Raw genomic sequence first — 16,289 nt, forward strand, 5'->3', positions numbered from 1 at the left:
CTCCAGCTGATAACTCTGCCAGCCCTCAGTTCCAAGGCCTCTGCAACGGCTTTCCACGAAAGAGGGGTCCCTTTCTGCCTTACTTCCCTCTGGCAGCCATGAGTCCATTCCTGGGCTGCCTTTACCTCCCAGACACGGCATCCAAAACCTAATGGATGGTGCCAGGTTTCCTTTTCAGTTTTTAATTACTCAGTGGGACTTGTTTTCCTTTATCTCTATAGAGGGAAAATTTGAGGCTTAGGTTTGAAAAGAAAAGGGCACCCCAGGATTTGAAAATGGGGTTGCCACCTGCCTCTGGCTGAAGGCAGATAGGGAAATTGAATAATGCATCTTCCAAGTGTTTATTAGCATTCTGATGAAGATAAGTGAGGGATCCGAAAGGAAATCTTCCAGAAGTGCTGGTAATTTGTCCCCTGGATAAATCAGTTGCTTTTCCTACAAAGCACATCAGCTTTCTTATTCAGAGTCCAGGCTTAAAAAGGAGCCCCCCTGGATGCTGATGTGTGTCATCCTCAGCACTTGGCAAGGGATTTGGTAAATATCTGCCGAATGAATTCTGTCATCATCTGTAGGCTTCAGGGGTCCATGGGTGAGTATTTGGGATAAGCCAGAACAACATACCATCACAAAGACAAGCACACGATCTGATGGACACTTGAGGATTTGCAGGTGTTTTGAAATTCATCTACGACCCCTCACAAGGACCCCAGGTGAAAAACCCCCAGACTGTGAGCATACGGTATGCCCCAAGCACCCATCGGGCACCTCTGTTTCCCTCTTGTTGGAGCTCTGGACGGTGGTGCCAGGACAGCCCAGGTGCAAAGCCCCATTTCTTGGCTGCCAGGGACTCAACAAATATGGGCTACCCCCCACAAAATTGGGAAGATTTGGCAAAGCTGGGCCTGTATTCTTTATGGCAACAGTTGGCTGGGCTGTGTCTGTGGGCCACTTTGGTAGGGCTCAGCTGCTCTGTGTGTCATGGCTCTCCCCCCTTCCTCCATGCCAGCACCAACTTCACGATTTATTACCCCATCTCATCTGCTCTTTTCTTAGAGCAGTGTTAAGTAAAAAATGTTTGATCTCTGAAGATGCAGTGTGCCTCGTGAAACACAAGCCCCCTCATACACATACATGTACAAGACACACACACACACACACACACACACATTTTGCCCTCCCAGTGTGTCTGCAGGGCATCTGAATTTGTGACCCTGAGCCTCTTTCTTTTCCCAGGGTTGCCTTGAGGATTCAGTGGATGGATGCGGGCAGAGATTTCAGCACCGTACCTCGCACCCAGCAAGTGCTCGCTCAGTATGTCTGGCTAGTGTTACTAGTAAGTGTCCCCTTGGGGCCCCGGGGCCTCTCCCTGAATCCAATGGCATCCTCTCCAACCTGCTCTGAATAGGTGTTGTTTGGGACTGGGGCTCCCTCTGGTGGCCGTTCTCCCCACTCACACGCAGGTTGCTCCTTGAGAAAGATGTGTGTGGGGGGAGGGGTTCACGGGCACCCCTTCCCCTCCCACACAGGGAGAGCGGGCGAGAGGTGGGTGGGAAGAGATGTTTTGCTTCCCTCACCTTTTTCTGGACCTCCTTCCTGACCTTGGTGAGGTTGGGCTCCGTAGGTCTGGAAGGTAGGGGTCCTGGCTACAGGATCGCGGCCGGGGTTGGGGGGGGTGGGTGGGTGGCGTGGTTGGTACCTCCCCCCCGCTCACACCTGCCCCAATCTCCTTCCAGAGAAGTGCCAGGCCCCTGGGCTTCTGAGGCCACCTCCAGACAGGCCACAGGACAGCAGGAGGGCAGCACATTGACGGAGGCTCCCCAGGCTATTATGAGGTAATTTTATTTCTTCCCATTTTAGGTAAAAATAGTAAATACAAGATAATCATAATAAAGGTAAAAATACATCATTTGGATTTTGTTGTTGTTCTCTAAACAGTGCTACCTACAGTACAATTTTTGATTTAGCATTTTTAATTTTTTTTTTTTATAAACAAATAGAACTATTTTGCTATTAGGCTATCTGTGTTCTCATCTGGCACTTAAGAATAGATCACAGGTCACCTCCCGGTTCTGTTTGGATATGGGTGGGTGGTGGGGAGGGAGTGAGGAGGGGTGCATGGGATGAGGTGGTTTGTCTTCCTGGGACACAGACAGAGATGGATGCGGTCCGTGTGCAGTGGGAGGGCACGTGTGTGCATCCAAGAAGGCCTCTTCCTCACGTGTGTCCCTGTGACTGGACCAAAGGTCTCACACGTGTCAGAGGGGCATCTCCTCCCCTCCTCCTGTGCTGGCCTTTCTTACCCAACAGCCTAGATTCACAACAGTTCTGGGTCAAGGCAGGCCACGACGGTGCACGCACGTCTGCTCAGGATGGAGCCAGTGGGTCCCCTTAGTGTCCTAGAGGAGTGGGCCCAGGACCCTTCCCTGCCAGGCCTGGTGGCTAGGAAATCCATCCTGGCCTGGGAATGCTGGTAGAAGTCACAGATGCCGAGGGGGGCTGCTAAATGTCTTTGCCCTTGTTTACCCTCAGGTGGTCTTTGTTTAAGTTCTTTCCAAATTTCTCACTGAGCTGTTGGATCAGGTCTGCCAGCTCCCCGGTAGCTTGAGATTTCTCTTCCAGAAGCTCATAGCGCAGGCTGGAGATATCTTGCTTGATTTCCTTCAGTTCACCTGCAAGGACAGATGAGCTTTTGGTGAGCGTGAGCTGGCAGAAGGGGCTCATTCCACATACGTTTGGGGCGCGCATCTTTCCAGCACAGCGTCAGGGTGCTGGGCCGGCCCACGAAGGGTAGAGGTGAGGGCACACGAGTGGTGTTTTGACCTAAGTCCCACCCAGCTCCTGCCACTGAACAACACATCTGTCCATTTAAAACCCTCCTCTTCCCCTTCCTGGTCAAGCTCTTTGTGAAGGGTTTCAGATGGAAGGGGGAGTCAGGAGCAGGGCTGTGCCTTCCCAGCGCCTGTTTCAGACCATGTTAGAATATTGGCCTCGGAGCCATTAAAGGCAGATTTCAAGACTCCGAGCAACACCGTCATTACCTGGAACAATCATTCTCATGATGCTCCCTGTTGTGTTCCGTGGTTGTCATCTGCAGAGGAGAAGCTCCCAAGCGGGAAGGGACGGGCTCCGCACCATGCACGTGGTAGCCTGGCAGGAGCAGGGTCTGCCCCGACCACGCACACCGTGTTCTGTTGCCGAAGCTGCCGCCTCCTTCCATAGCAAGGGGCCACTGGGGGGCGCGGGGGGCGGGGGGGGGGCGGGACTTGCCCTGGCTTCCACAGTGAACCACGTCGGTCAAAATCCACCTGGGCCTGGGCTGGGCAAATCTTTTAATGAACTACAAAGAGGACTCAAAAACATTCTTTTCTGATATTATAGATATTGGACTTGCCTCAAATGGGAGTCCGGTGCCCGGGAGCACGTTATTCCTCTTTTCTCCATATGTGTTGGGGACAGAAAATGCAGAGATCTTAAAGATAGAGGTTGGCCAGTTTTGACAAACGCATACATTCCCTGTTTCCTTTTCATGGGGTGCTTTCCTGAGCCCCAGTTGCATGGTATAATTCTAGTGGCATGAAACCTGGCAACCCCGCCGTCGGTAATCAGTTATGTTCCTGTCGATCGCAAGGACGCACTGCTCGAGGTGGCTGGCAGGCCACCTGGTGGTGCGTCCCAGACCCAGCCTCAGGGGTGTCTGAACAGCTGCTGCTCAGCCCCTGGGCAGCGTCAGCCCAGGAGTGAGTCTGGCCACTGGGGATCTTCAGGCTGCCTGCTGGAGGCTCCAGAAGGAAACAGAGGGTCACTAAGGGACCGGGCTCTTCCAGTAGGCCCGTGGCCCGAGCGAGGGGGACACTGAGTGCCTTCATTCATAGAGGAGGCTGTTTCGAGGTAGCAAATATTTGTCCTGTGTGTCTCATGAAGATTAATGACCTGGTGTAAGGTAATTTGCTTTTCACTTAAGAGTAACTGCTTATGGACTGGAAAATCACCCAAGCAGTGAAAATCATGTAGCCTGCAAACTTCAGTGTGCATCAGAATGACCTGGGGCTTTCACCAAAATGCACAGCCCGCCAGGCCACCCTGCAGATGCCGATTCCTTAGGCCTGGGTGCGGTCCGGGATGGGCGTTTTTAACACGTAATTCTGAGCTGGGGGAATACTCCGAGAAACACTGTGGGCTGTCAGGTTCTCAGGGCCTGGAAGTGAGACAGGGTGGTGGCAGGATCTGAAAGAGGTGTCCCGTCTGCTTATGGCTCTCTGTATGTGCACCCTTGGGATGAGGAATTCCAGGCTGTCCTGTACCCATGGGACGTGATGGGGAATCGAGGCAACCATCGCTGCACTAGGCAGGATTATTACCAGCCCCCTGCCCCCAAAGAGATGACCAGGTCCTAATCCCTGGTGTCCCATCTGAGTATGGTCACTTTACATGGCAATAGGGAACGAGGGTCACAAATGGAATTAAGGTTGCTCATCAGCCAGCTTTGAATAGGGAGATGATTTTGGGTTATCCAGTCTAATCGTGAGTCTTTACAAGTGGAAGAGGAAGGCATGAGGGGGTCAGAGAGACATGAGGACAGAACAGGACGGAATGTGGCCGCTGGAGGAAGGCTCGGGGCTGGGGGCCTGGTTCTGGGATGAGGCGGCTGTAGGCAGCCGGAGGGGGGTGGTGGTGGTAGCCCCAGCCTACAGCCAGCGAGGGGACAGAGGCCATCACCCCACAGCCACATGGCACCTCTTTCTGCCCACACCTGAGCCAGCAAGGAAAGCGAGCACCCCCGGGGCCTCCAGACAGGAACGCAGTCCTGTCCACACCACCTCGATTTTAGCTGGGTGAGACCTTGCCCTACTGCCGACCTGCAGGAAAAGAACCCATCACTTACCTTCGTTGACTTCGTCACTTTCTCTATCCACCTGGGCCTTCAGGACGTATCTTTTTATGAGCCGCTTCATGATTTTCTGAAATGGGAGCACAAGGAAAGGGTCAGACAAGCCTGGCCAAGGACAGAAGCAGCCCGCATGGTATATGTATGCCCCCTTCTCCCCCACAGAGAGCCCAGTCAGCGGCTGGGAGAGCCCCCATGCTCGGTGCCTCTCTTCTCAGGGTGCCTCACCTGTTGGGGGAACGTGGGCCTGTGTCTGTTTAACCTCTTGCCTAGGATGACCCTGCCCCGGGGACGTGAAAGCAGGACACTCAAGGATGGGAGGCCAAGCCAGGGAGAGCGACAGAGCATCACTTAGTGCTAGTGGGAGGTCCTATGCCCGACTCCACCCTGACCTTCTTTGTGACCTTAGCCAGTCATGTCCTCTCCTCAGGGCTTAGCACCACATCAGGACCAGGCTGGACAAGTCCACTATACCTTGGAAAATTCCTGCCAGGGGCGGAAACAGATAGAGCCGGGCCTCGGGAGGTTTTGCCAGCACCCCACTCCCCTGAGAGCCCGCATGCCTGACTCTGGCCTGCGGGTCGTGCTGGAGGGGAAGGGGTTGGCCTGTAGCTTCCGTGTATTATGCAGATATGGGTTCTTTAAGCAAATGAGGAGGTAGGAGTAAACACTTCAGAGGCACCAAGAATAGAGCCAAGTGTGAGAAAGACGGCAGGAGGTGAACTTTGGGTTTTGCCAGCTGGTCGTTGGTGGATTCCTGGGCAGTCACAGGATTTAGCAATACTCGGATAGCTGAGACTTCTGAATCTTGCAAGGGCTGAGCAACTGGCAGAGAGGGAGGGATTCCCTGCTCCTTGCTCATCCCTTCCTGTCACCTGCTCACAGCCGGGGACTCAGGGGACCGAGGCAGCATTTTCTAGACGGGAGGGACCTGAATTCTGTCCCTGGCCGTGCCGTGTGTGGTCAGGCAGGTTACTGAGTTCTCTCCAACTATGTGGGCTCAGGGAAAGCTTTTTGTAAGCCAAGGGGAGTGGATGGCTGGATTTAGCACATTCTTGTCATCAGCTGCAGGTTCTCTCAGTGCCTTTGATGGCGAAGACCTCAGCCTGGTGTCTCCAGGCTGTGTGACTCCAGGACTCTAATGGAACCTGGCAAAGGCTGTCTGGGGTGAGCCCTGCGTCACCTCTAGGCCACTGCTGCCCCCCTCAGCCCTCGGGCTGCTGGTCTCCTCGGCTCTGTGCTTTGAGTTGTGATCTTATTTCGGCCGAACCATGAGTGAGCAAGTTGTCTTCGTGCTGCCCTCTGTCAGAGAGGCCTGGGTCTTGCCATGTTAGTGGCTAAACTGACTGCTAGATTTCTTCTTGACATTCTCCCTAGTCCCTAAGGCAGGTTACCCAAGTTGTATGGATAGATGCCTTTCACGGGACTCAGTAATGCTCTTTTCACTTTGAACTGCAAAACCCACACAAAACCAACGTTGTTCCGAGCCAGTTCTCAGGGAAAAAAGCACAAAACCCCAAAACCCAGACACCCAGGTATGTGAAATTCTTCCTGAATATAGAATTCAGAAGTATTCTGCAAATTTTCAGGCTGAAGCCAGTCAAGGGGATCTAGTTAAAGCTTGCTGCCGTTTTAAGGAAAACCTCAAGAATTAAGGGTTCCTTAGTTTCTGGATTCATCAGTTGAAGAACCTTTATATGTGTGGGGTAAAAGTATAAGCGCGAGGTGGAAAGTGGAGAGTTCAATTTTCCGCGATGGTGCTGAGTCGAGACCTTCTACAGGTGTGGCAGTGATCACGGTCTCTCCCTTTGTTGGTAGTGCAACACAATTCAACCCGTTATTTTAAAAGATTCCCCTGTGCCCCCCTCGCAGAGGGGATGCGTGCATTTATCAGATCAAAACCAACCCGGAAAAAAAATATATAAAAAGAAAAAAAAAAGATTCCCCTGTGTGTTTATTATTAATACACAGTGTCCCCCCAAACTCCATTTGTTTTGAATAGGTGAGACCCCACTCACAAGCCCCCTTCAGTGTGGATGGGCCTCTGCGAGGAGGGGAGAAAGGGTGAAAAAGAAACAGAGAAACACACATATTGAGTATTTCCAGCAGACCAGGAGTCCCTTTAGCCTCCTTGACAGAAGAACCTCACTGAATCCTCCCAGAAACCTGGTGAGCTTGGGAAAGTTGTCTCCATTCATAGATGAGGACACCAACGCTCATAGAGCGAGGTGACTTCAAGGTCACACAGCCTGGAAGTGGCAGATCTGAGATGTAATCAAAACGGAAACCAAAGCTGGGGCTTCTTCCAACCTTCAGGAAAAGGTTATGTGCAAGATGCTTTAGGGGATGAGATGCAGGAAACCGCAGCTACCTACTTGTCCTTTAAAAAGGTTTTCTAGGGCGCCTGGGTGGCTCAGTTGGTTGGGCGACTGCCTTCGGCTCAGGTCATGATCCTGGAGTCCCGGGATCGAGTCCCGCATCGGGCTCTCTGCTCGACAGGGAGTCTGCTTCTCCCTCTGACCCTCCCCCCTCTCATGCTCTCTCTCTCTCATTCTCTCTCTCAAATAAATGAATAAAATCTTAAAAAAAAAATAAATAAAAAGGTTTTCTCTGCAGGAGGAAGCCTCAGTTAGATTTCGGAGGATGGATGGCTTTGTTCAGTTGTTACCCCTTGGGATATTTCAGTAAAAAAAAAAAAACTGTTACCCTTGGGGAAGAGGGTCACCGGCATGTCATCTTCATGAGCGCTCATGGACCCTTCTCGAGGGCTGGCATGCCTCATCTGAGCTAGGGCTTGCACATCTGTGGCTCCCAGGGGAGAGAAACAAACGTCTGAAATTAAGCCCCTCATCATGTGTCAGGATTACTGAGGCTTAATATGGAAGCAGAATCTCATGAGCACTGCAGACAAGCAGGGACCCTTTACTCTTCCTCCCACCGCCACTTCACTCCCAGGAGTGACAGATGCCTTAAAGGAGAGCAGTGTGACCGCCTAGCATCTGCTTAGAGACTTTGTGTCCCGATGGGCGCTGGGTTCCCCCTGTAGTGCATACGTGTTAGACAACCTGGGGTATGTCAGGGAAGATGCCAGTCTTGTCCCCAGAAATGTGGAAGTGGTTAGAACTACCCAAAGTTCTCTTTCACACAGATGCTAGAGGGGATATCTGTTTTCAGAAAAGATGGACACCAAAAGTCTCCCCTCCTTCACTGTGTTTGGGGTAAAAGAATGGTCCTTTGTGATGGGTTTGAGATGTCTCCTTGCTATCTTTCATAGAGTTCTTTCACTTCAAGAAGCTAATAAACTGTCCCCAAGTGAATGTGTCCCCATTGGTGTTGATTCCTCCGACCTTGTCCTCCTGCCCTTAGCAGGTGCTGGAGATGAGTGTAGCTGGTGACATAACTCAGGCCAAAGAACTAACACTGGAAGGGAATGAGGATGAGAGGCACAAGGGATCTGAATGGTCATGACACTGAGATCCAGGGAAGGAGCCTCACAATTCTCCCCGCTCACATTCCCAGGGCTGCTGCTGGTGCTGGGAGGACATAGAAAGACTTTCTATGGAAGAGAGGCATCTCTCTGTGCAGCCAGAGTAGCTCAAGATGTAAACAAAGAGGACACAGATGGGACGCTGAAGATGGTCAACAAAGAATCTAGAGGGAAACAGTGTTGCCACCCAGGAAAACAGAAATCGAGGGACACTTGGAAGAAAGGGGACAGAATGGATCCCAGACATGCCATTTGTTAAACTAGGGTTTATCAGACACCAGAAATAGAAGGAATCAGCATTGGCGAGTTGTCTATTCTGTTTGCTTTGGTCTCTACAGAAAAGGCCACCTAGAGCATGAAAAGGAGGACTCCCCACTGGGTTTGGGGAAAGGATTGCACCACAAACACTGGGGCTCATGTGAAGAACCGACCATGCCTGGACTCTGTGGTGCATTTGGGATGCGGCTGGTTTGCTTTGCTCGAGAAGGAAATGCAGCTCTCAGAGTGGGAGTAGATGAGTCTGCACGCGCCCCAGCAGATAGGCACCCTGGATTTTGGAAGAGGTCACAGAGTGGTTCTGACGGGAGGCGTACTCTGACCCCCTCACCAGTATCTTGGTTTTGTTTCATTGTTTGGTTTCATATGAGCCCAGATTGGAAAAACAAAATAAAACAAAAAAACAACATTACAAAAGTAAAGGACCGGTTTTGTGAAAAATAGCCTTCAGACCCCTGGAAGCCTAAGTTAAAGCAAAGCACAGAGAGCCTCTGGTCTGAGGGAATGGCCTTCCCTTACACCAGAGAACCCTCAGAAGTCGAAGGATTGACAAGCTTCAAATAAACATCTCAAGCACTAAGTTTGATCTACTGAAGAGACACAGAGGCAACGAGCTTAAAAACTCCATGAATGACGGGGCTTTTGTCTTACTGGGAATGCTACAGAATTTCTCAGAGCCCTGACAGTGTGAGGGCCTGTGGTTCTGCCACATGTCCTCGGGGAGGTGACGGCTCTGGGTGCAGCCAGGAGCCTAAGAAAGAGGAAGTGTGCCAGGCTCCTTCTGATTTCTGCACATTTGGAAGGTGCTTTGGGAAGAAAGTAGTGCAACTTGGAAGGCCACCAGTGGGCCCAAGAAAACAGAAGAGGATTTGCCAGACCCTTGCCCCAGTCCTTCATTCCAGAAGCTCCTCCTATACCTTGCCCCCTCCCCTCATGCTCCACAGGCTCAGACAGTTCTCAGGCAGGCAGGACAGGTTCTCAGCAAGGCTTGGGTGCCTAGGAAGTGTGATGTAGTAAAAGAGGGGTACCCTTGTGAGTCAGATAGATAGTTCAACCAGCTGTGGGCCTTCACCCCTGAGCCTCAGTTTTCTCTTCTGTTTAATGGGGTTAAAGCTACTGCCTCTCTCACTGGCCTTGGGTGAGATTACATCTGGGCTAGTGTCTAGCCTGCACCCCACTGTCCTTCCTGCCGTCTATTGCTTTACTGCTGTCTGAGCAGGTGATGGCTCAGGAAGGTGCGCAGACTTCACCTTGCAGGGCTAAGCACAGGGCACATGGGCAAATGCAAAGGGCTCTCCAGTTCTTTGCTCCCTCTCAACCCTTTCCCTCTGATGCTTACTGGCCCCGGGGTTTCCTTTCTTCTTTTCTGTGACAACTGTTTGAATAAATATCTGGAGGCTTTTCTTGGTGGATTCACAAAATACAGGGTGAGCAGGCTGCCCAAGGTCATTAGCAGCCTGAAGCCCAGTACCACCCAATCTCTGTCATCACAGCAGGAAGCTTTTGGGGATGTTGATGGCCACAGGGACTCAGCCAGTGATGAGGGAAGACAGAAACAGAATCACCTCCAGGCTGCTTTTGAAAACAGTCTTGCCCCTAAAGGATTCATTCTGGGTAGAGGACATTCACTACATCATCAGTCTTCCTTTATCTCGGCAGCTGATTCTTCTCGAAACCCATCAGAGATTTGACCCTAACCCCTGAGGGCTTTCTATCTCTTTTGTGACACAGATAATCTATATTTTTCTCTGACAAGCTGAGAAATAAAAATCCTTCCACTGACCGAAGGATTTGTGCTGTAACATAACTCAAAGCAGATCAAACTGGTCGGGCCCAGTTCTGCACACAATTAAATACAAGATTTGCCCGTTTCCAGTTTTTAGCCTGTGTCGTCTCATCAAACTCTAAGTGCTTTGAGGGATGAAATGTTTCTTAATTGCGCACTTAAATCCTCCTACCTGCATAGCTGGCTTCTGAAATATGGGTGGAGATACAGTTAGAGACCTGCGTCTGGGAGATGCTAAGTCTCATTGCTCCCTCTGGGATGGTGGCACCAGGGGCACCGTACCTCCACCCCCCGCATGCTCAGGGTGGCTTCAGGTTTACCTCTGATAAGAACTGATCAGCATAGGGGCGCCTGGGTGGCTCAGTCGTTAAGGGTCTGCCTTCGGCTCAGGTCACGATCCCAGGGTCCTGGGATCCAGCCCCGCATCGGGCTCCCTGCTCCTCGGGAAGCCTGCTTCTCCCTCTCCTCTCTGCTCGTGCTCTCACTCACTATCTGTCTGTCTCTCAAATAAATAAAATCTTTAAAAAAAAAAAGAACTGATCAGCATGGATAGAACTGCTGATCATTGAGAAGGGGAAGGCAGGAAATGAATGGCCTGTGCTTTTATAATCAATAACCCATAGTTGCCATTTGTCACTGGCTCATGGGCTGATTCAGATAGATACAGAGCAGGGGCATTAATTTCCAAAAGCAGCACCAAGGGCTGTAAGCATAAAAAGTCTTCTAAGGTTTATGTACAAGAACAGACTTTGGCAAGCTGGCGGTCTTAGGTCAGGTGCTCCGCGGGGACACCCATGTCCACCGAGTCGTGCTGGGTACCCTGTCCCTGCAGAGAAGCATCGTGTCCCATTGCCTGTGTGTCCAGAATGTATACTGAATCTGTCTGCTTTTCTCCATCCCCCTACTCACATCCCAGTCCAAATCTCACTCCCTTGCACCTGGATGACTGTCCTGTGCCCGCTGAGCTCCAGCTGCTTTGGACCTGCCCAGGTTCTCCCCTCTGGCTTTTGTGGATGCCTTTCCCAAGCCTGGGAGGCCCCACAGGGCTGCCTCCTTCTTTGAGGTCTTAACTAACTGTCCTGTCCTTAAAGATGCCTCCCCTGATAACCACACCTAAGCAGGGGCTCTCTCTTACTCCCCATTTTTGCACCCTGTTGTTTTCTTCTTTCTCCTTTTATCAATTTGAGGTTATGTACTTACTTGTGTGTTACTTGTACTTTGTCTCCGTCCCTCACTGGCCTGGAGGTACCCCTATGACAGGGACCCGTCTCCATCCCCAGTGAGTAGTGCAGTGCCTGCTACATCATCACTCAGTGCGTATTTGTTGGATGAAGGAAGAAATGAAGCTGGGTGCTGGGGGGCTGACGCAGCCCTGTTACTAAATCCATGTCTGGATAGTGTCCACTTCTGCCCATACCTGGGAAAGGTGTGGTTACCTGGTATCGGGTGGGCTTGCTGAAACTGTTATTTGCTGTCAGGTTTTCAGAATTCCTCATGCCAGCCTGGTAGCGAGTCTTCTGGGGGGGAAAAAAAACCATAATAAATACTACACACACACACACATTCATGTAACATATGACAGCCATCTATGAACAGCACCCATATATGGGACTGTCCCTAAAAAGAGGACCCTCATGAAGCTGATATATACCCATTGCTGCTAGGCTTCTTAGAACACTGTTCTTGGGACCTTAGTTCTGTAGGATGACTACAGGTTATAGAATATAGTTTGGTCAACTTTGGGAAGCACTGAGTTAAAGTTAGTAGGGGGTGTCTTTCTTCCAGGACTCCTGAGAGATTTTCATATGCTACTAAACCTTGAGAATCTTCAGGAGGAGGAGGTAATGGGCAGGGAAACTTTCTTCCCGGAGATCATTCTCCAGAAAGCTTCTGGGAAGAGCCATTCCTCTTTGGGGGCCACTAAGCGGTTGCCTCGGTGGGGGCGTGGCTCAGCCCACAGCCTGCAGGCCACCTCTGCAAGGAACTGTGGGGAGAAGGGCACCTACCACAGGCAGCCTCTGCTGGGGCTGCAGCTTTGCCGATGTGCCTGCAGATTCTGAAAAGCGGGGGCCCCTCACTGACTTCCCTCGTATCAGCGGCACCATCTGAATCGAGCACGCCCGGTCCCCCTCCCCATCTCCATCCCCCGCCTTCTCTTGCCCCATAAACCCCATGCCACCTACCCTGAATTTGGAATTCAGCATGCCCATTTCAAGGTCATTTTCACAGCTTTTGGCCTTGGATTTACAGAGTTTTATGAGGCACATCTTGATTCTCATTATGAGATAATAAAATGACTTAGGACTTGGCACTAGATTGAAAGGAGCAGGAAGAGTTCTTCCTTCATCAAAGTAAGACAGCCAGAGCTTGGCTCGGGCAAATTTCCACTCCACATCTGCATCCTCCTGTGGGGCAAGGGAAACAGCGCACCATCAAAGGCCACAATTGAACAGCGCGGGATGCAGGCTACATCTTCTGACGGCAGACTTCTAAACAGGACTGACTGAGGGTCTCTGGATGTTCTCCCTCTTTATGAAGGCCCAGCATGGGGAGTTCGCTTGTGCTAAAACTGCATGAAATTAGTCATCCCTAAGATCTCTACCTAACTCCTCAGGATTCGTTGTTGAAAACCTCAGCCTGTTCCTCCTCCCTGACTCTCCGCTGGGTATTTTCACAAACATTTCTCCACTTGCCACAAACCAGAGAACTTTTCTCACTGCCACTTAATCCTATCAGCCCCCGAGGGCTCTGGGGATTCACAAACCACCACGGCATCGGGGTATTCATGTTCCAGAGCATTGCTGCCCAGTAGAAATATCACGTGAGCCACAAACGTGAACCACAGAAGTAAATTTAAATTTCCTAGTAGCCACAGGATAAAAAGGAAAATGGAACAGGCTCATTTTTCTTTTCTTTTCAAATTTTTATTTAAATTCTAGTTAGCTAACATATAGGGTAAAATTGGTTTCAGGTCTAGAATGTAGTGATTCATCAAAGATTACATTATTTTAAAGTGTTGTTTATTTATTTATTTTAAGTAATGTCTCCACCCAACGTGAGGCTCAAACTCACAACCCTGAGATCAAGAGTCTCTCACCCTCCTGACTGAGCCAGCCAGGTGCCCCACAGAACAGGTGAAATTAATCCCAGTGATATCTTTTATTTAATCCAGGAGATCCAAAATGTTATCATTTCAGCGTGTCATTATAAAAATTCTTTTTTTTTTTTAAAGATTTTATTTATTTATTTGACAGAGAAAGACACAGCGAGAGAGGGAACACAAGCAGGGGGAGTGGGAGAGGGAGAAGCAGACTCCCTGCCGAGCAGGCAGCCCAATGCGGGACTCGATCCTGGGACTCCAGGATCATGACCTGAGCCGAAGGCAGTTGCTTAACCAACTGAGCCACCCAGGTGCCCCTATAAAAATTCTTAATGAGATAAGTCACGTTTTTTTTTCCTATTGAGTCTTTGAAATCGGTGTGTATTTTTTATACTTACAGCACATTTCGATTTGGATCTGTCACATTTCACGTACTTAACAGATGCATGTGGTGAGCAGCTCCCAGATTGTATTGTATCACTGCGTATTTCTAATTAGAAAGCATATTTCTGATGGGTCAGAGTGCTGCCACAGAGGATGTAAAGAGATTGTGCACGTGTCGTTTAAGAGAAACGGACCTGACTGTAGTTAGCATGAGCTAGTCCAGCCATGCTCTCTTCCCTCGTAGTGGTGCTAGATTTAAACCCCACATCTCTTACGTCTGCGTGGTGTCAGTGCCAGGCTGCTGAGTAGGCCCCCTAACAGGTAGCAGGTGTGTTTGTTTTTTTTTTTTTTTAATTGGCAGGCTCTTTAGGCTTCTGTCCTAGTGGGGCGGTTTGGGAGCAGTAAAGAGGCATGGGATTTGGAGTCAGACAGACCTGGGCTCGCAACCCCTTCCTAGCTGCATGACTTCAGCAAGGGCTTGGGGCCTGCCAATCGGGACATGGAGAAGATGCTGCCTCCTTCACGTAGCCCTGAGATTGGCACTGAGGTATGTGCTCCATCAGGGGGTGGGTTCCAGTCCTCACAGACACTAGCTACATTTCCAGGGGCCGAGCTGAGGCTGCTGGGAGGTACTGTGTGATACAAGGCTATTCCCCGCAGGCTTGGCCGTTTTGTTTGCTTTTGCTGAGGCCGCATCAGCACCTGGCCTGGTCTATGGGATATCGTATTGGAGTCATTTAGCCTGGAAGCTTTGTGAGGGCAGGACTTGCACCCATCCTCTGCTGCTCAACAGGGACGTGTGACAGGGACACTGTGACCTGAGAGGAAGGGTGGTGTAGTCGTGACAGCATGGGCTCTGGAGCCTGCCTCGGTTCCTGTCCTGCCTCTCTTCCTCCCTAGCCGTGTAGCCATGGCAGGTGGCTTAGCTGCTCTGGGCCTCAGTTTCTTCATCTGTAAAATGGCGACAAGAAGGCCTACCTCATAGGTCATATTATGAGAATGAAATGAGTTCATTTAATGTCAGACATTAGTAGGCCCTCAGTAAGTATTATTTTCATCTCCATAACTTAACACAGTGCCTAGAGTTCAACCTGTAGTCATTCAGCAAACATGTATCGAGTACCTACTATGTGGCTGGCCTGGGCTAGGTAGGCACTGGGGTTGACCGTCCGTGCCCTTGTGGAGCACACAGTCTGGCCCATGACATGAATATGGTGAGCTGCTCATCACCCAGGCTTTCACCTGGAGTTGTGCTAAGGGCTACAGGCCCCCTGGGTGTAGAGCTCCTGACCTGGCCCGCGGGGCTGAGGAGGCTGCCTGATGGTTGGTGTGGGAGCTAAGCTCCACTGGGTGACTAGTTCTCTACCAGGTCAAGTGTGGGTGGGGTGAGAGTGGAGAGGAGTGGGAGTTAATGAGTAGAGGAGGCAGTGAGAAGTATAAACAGCTTTTTTGAGAAAGTTGGCAGGAAAGAGCAGGAAAGAAAGAGTTGGAAAGTGGGATCGAGGGAGGATTTTTTTAGTTACTTTTTTTTTTTTTTTTTTAAAGACCCAGAGTCTCATTTATATGCTGACAGGAAGGGTGAAGATAGGGGTGGAGCAGGGATGACGTGCGGTGGCAGCTCCTGAGGAGGCGAGAGGGCAGGGAGCCAGGGCACATGGGCAGAGCATCTCAGATGGAGAAGCTCCCCCCACCCCCGCCCCCACAGGAGGGCAGGCGGGGGTGTGGCAGGTGTAGAGGCAGGCGGGTCCGTGGATTTGGAGGGTAGGTGCTCAAGATCTGTTGGCTGAATAAACAAGTGTTCTCGTGGAAGATTTCACAGATGTGTACTTCATCGAAGTTCAATGTGACCGGGGGTACCAGGCACTGTCTAGCGGCCTCGTTCGGCTTCTCAGGGCCCTTGCTTATGCATCACTGGGGAGGTGGGAGGGGACACGTGCTCTCCCCTGAGGAGAAGCTCAGAGCCCTGAGGGGAGGTGTGGGCTGCAGTGGGCTCTCTCCACCTCGGGCACAATGCTGTGCTGGGGTAACTCAACATCACAGGCTCACGTGACGTCCTGGCTGTGCCCAGTCCTGCCCCAAACTATTGGGCATCTCTCCACACTAATCCCATGGTTTCCGTGCCACATTCATTTGGACCAAAGCATGAAGCGCTTGCTAGGATGGGGCCCAGCACCCTCGGTGAGTGGTACAGAGACATGCTTGTTATCCAGGCACCATCTGGTTTCTCTTACATTTGGGGAAACTGAGGCCCAGAAGGGCAGGGAGGGCTGGTTAGCAAAAGCTCATCCACATAACTGAGCAAATATGTACACCATTAAAACATATGCTCATCCATGGACAGAGTGCTGCATTTTCCTGTGGGGGCAGGCGG

At 50.9% G+C, this 16,289-nt stretch overlaps 1 protein-coding gene across 1 annotated transcript in view; it reads right to left on the reverse strand.

Annotated features, from left to right (window-relative positions):
- Nucleotides 1–2,499: 2,499 nt before the first annotated feature.
- The window catches only part of TRPC7 (transient receptor potential cation channel subfamily C member 7), a 139,239-nt gene continuing 125,449 nt past the window's right edge, over nt 2,500–16,289 (reverse strand). The window contains exons 8-11 of the mRNA XM_045889344.2: nt 12,618–12,839; nt 11,871–11,951; nt 4,883–4,958; nt 2,500–2,669 (exon numbers count right to left, since the gene is read on the reverse strand). Of these exons, the coding sequence (XP_045745300.2) occupies nt 2,500–2,669; nt 4,883–4,958; nt 11,871–11,951; nt 12,618–12,839 (549 nt within the window). The remainder of the gene's footprint in view (nt 2,670–4,882; nt 4,959–11,870; nt 11,952–12,617; nt 12,840–16,289) is intronic.

This window comes from Mirounga angustirostris, unplaced genomic scaffold, assembly GCF_029215605.1.
Source record: "Mirounga angustirostris isolate CCGP_5_RB_7025 unplaced genomic scaffold, mMirAng1.0.hap1 SCAF_7, whole genome shotgun sequence".
Lineage (NCBI taxonomy): Eukaryota > Metazoa > Chordata > Mammalia > Carnivora > Phocidae > Mirounga > Mirounga angustirostris.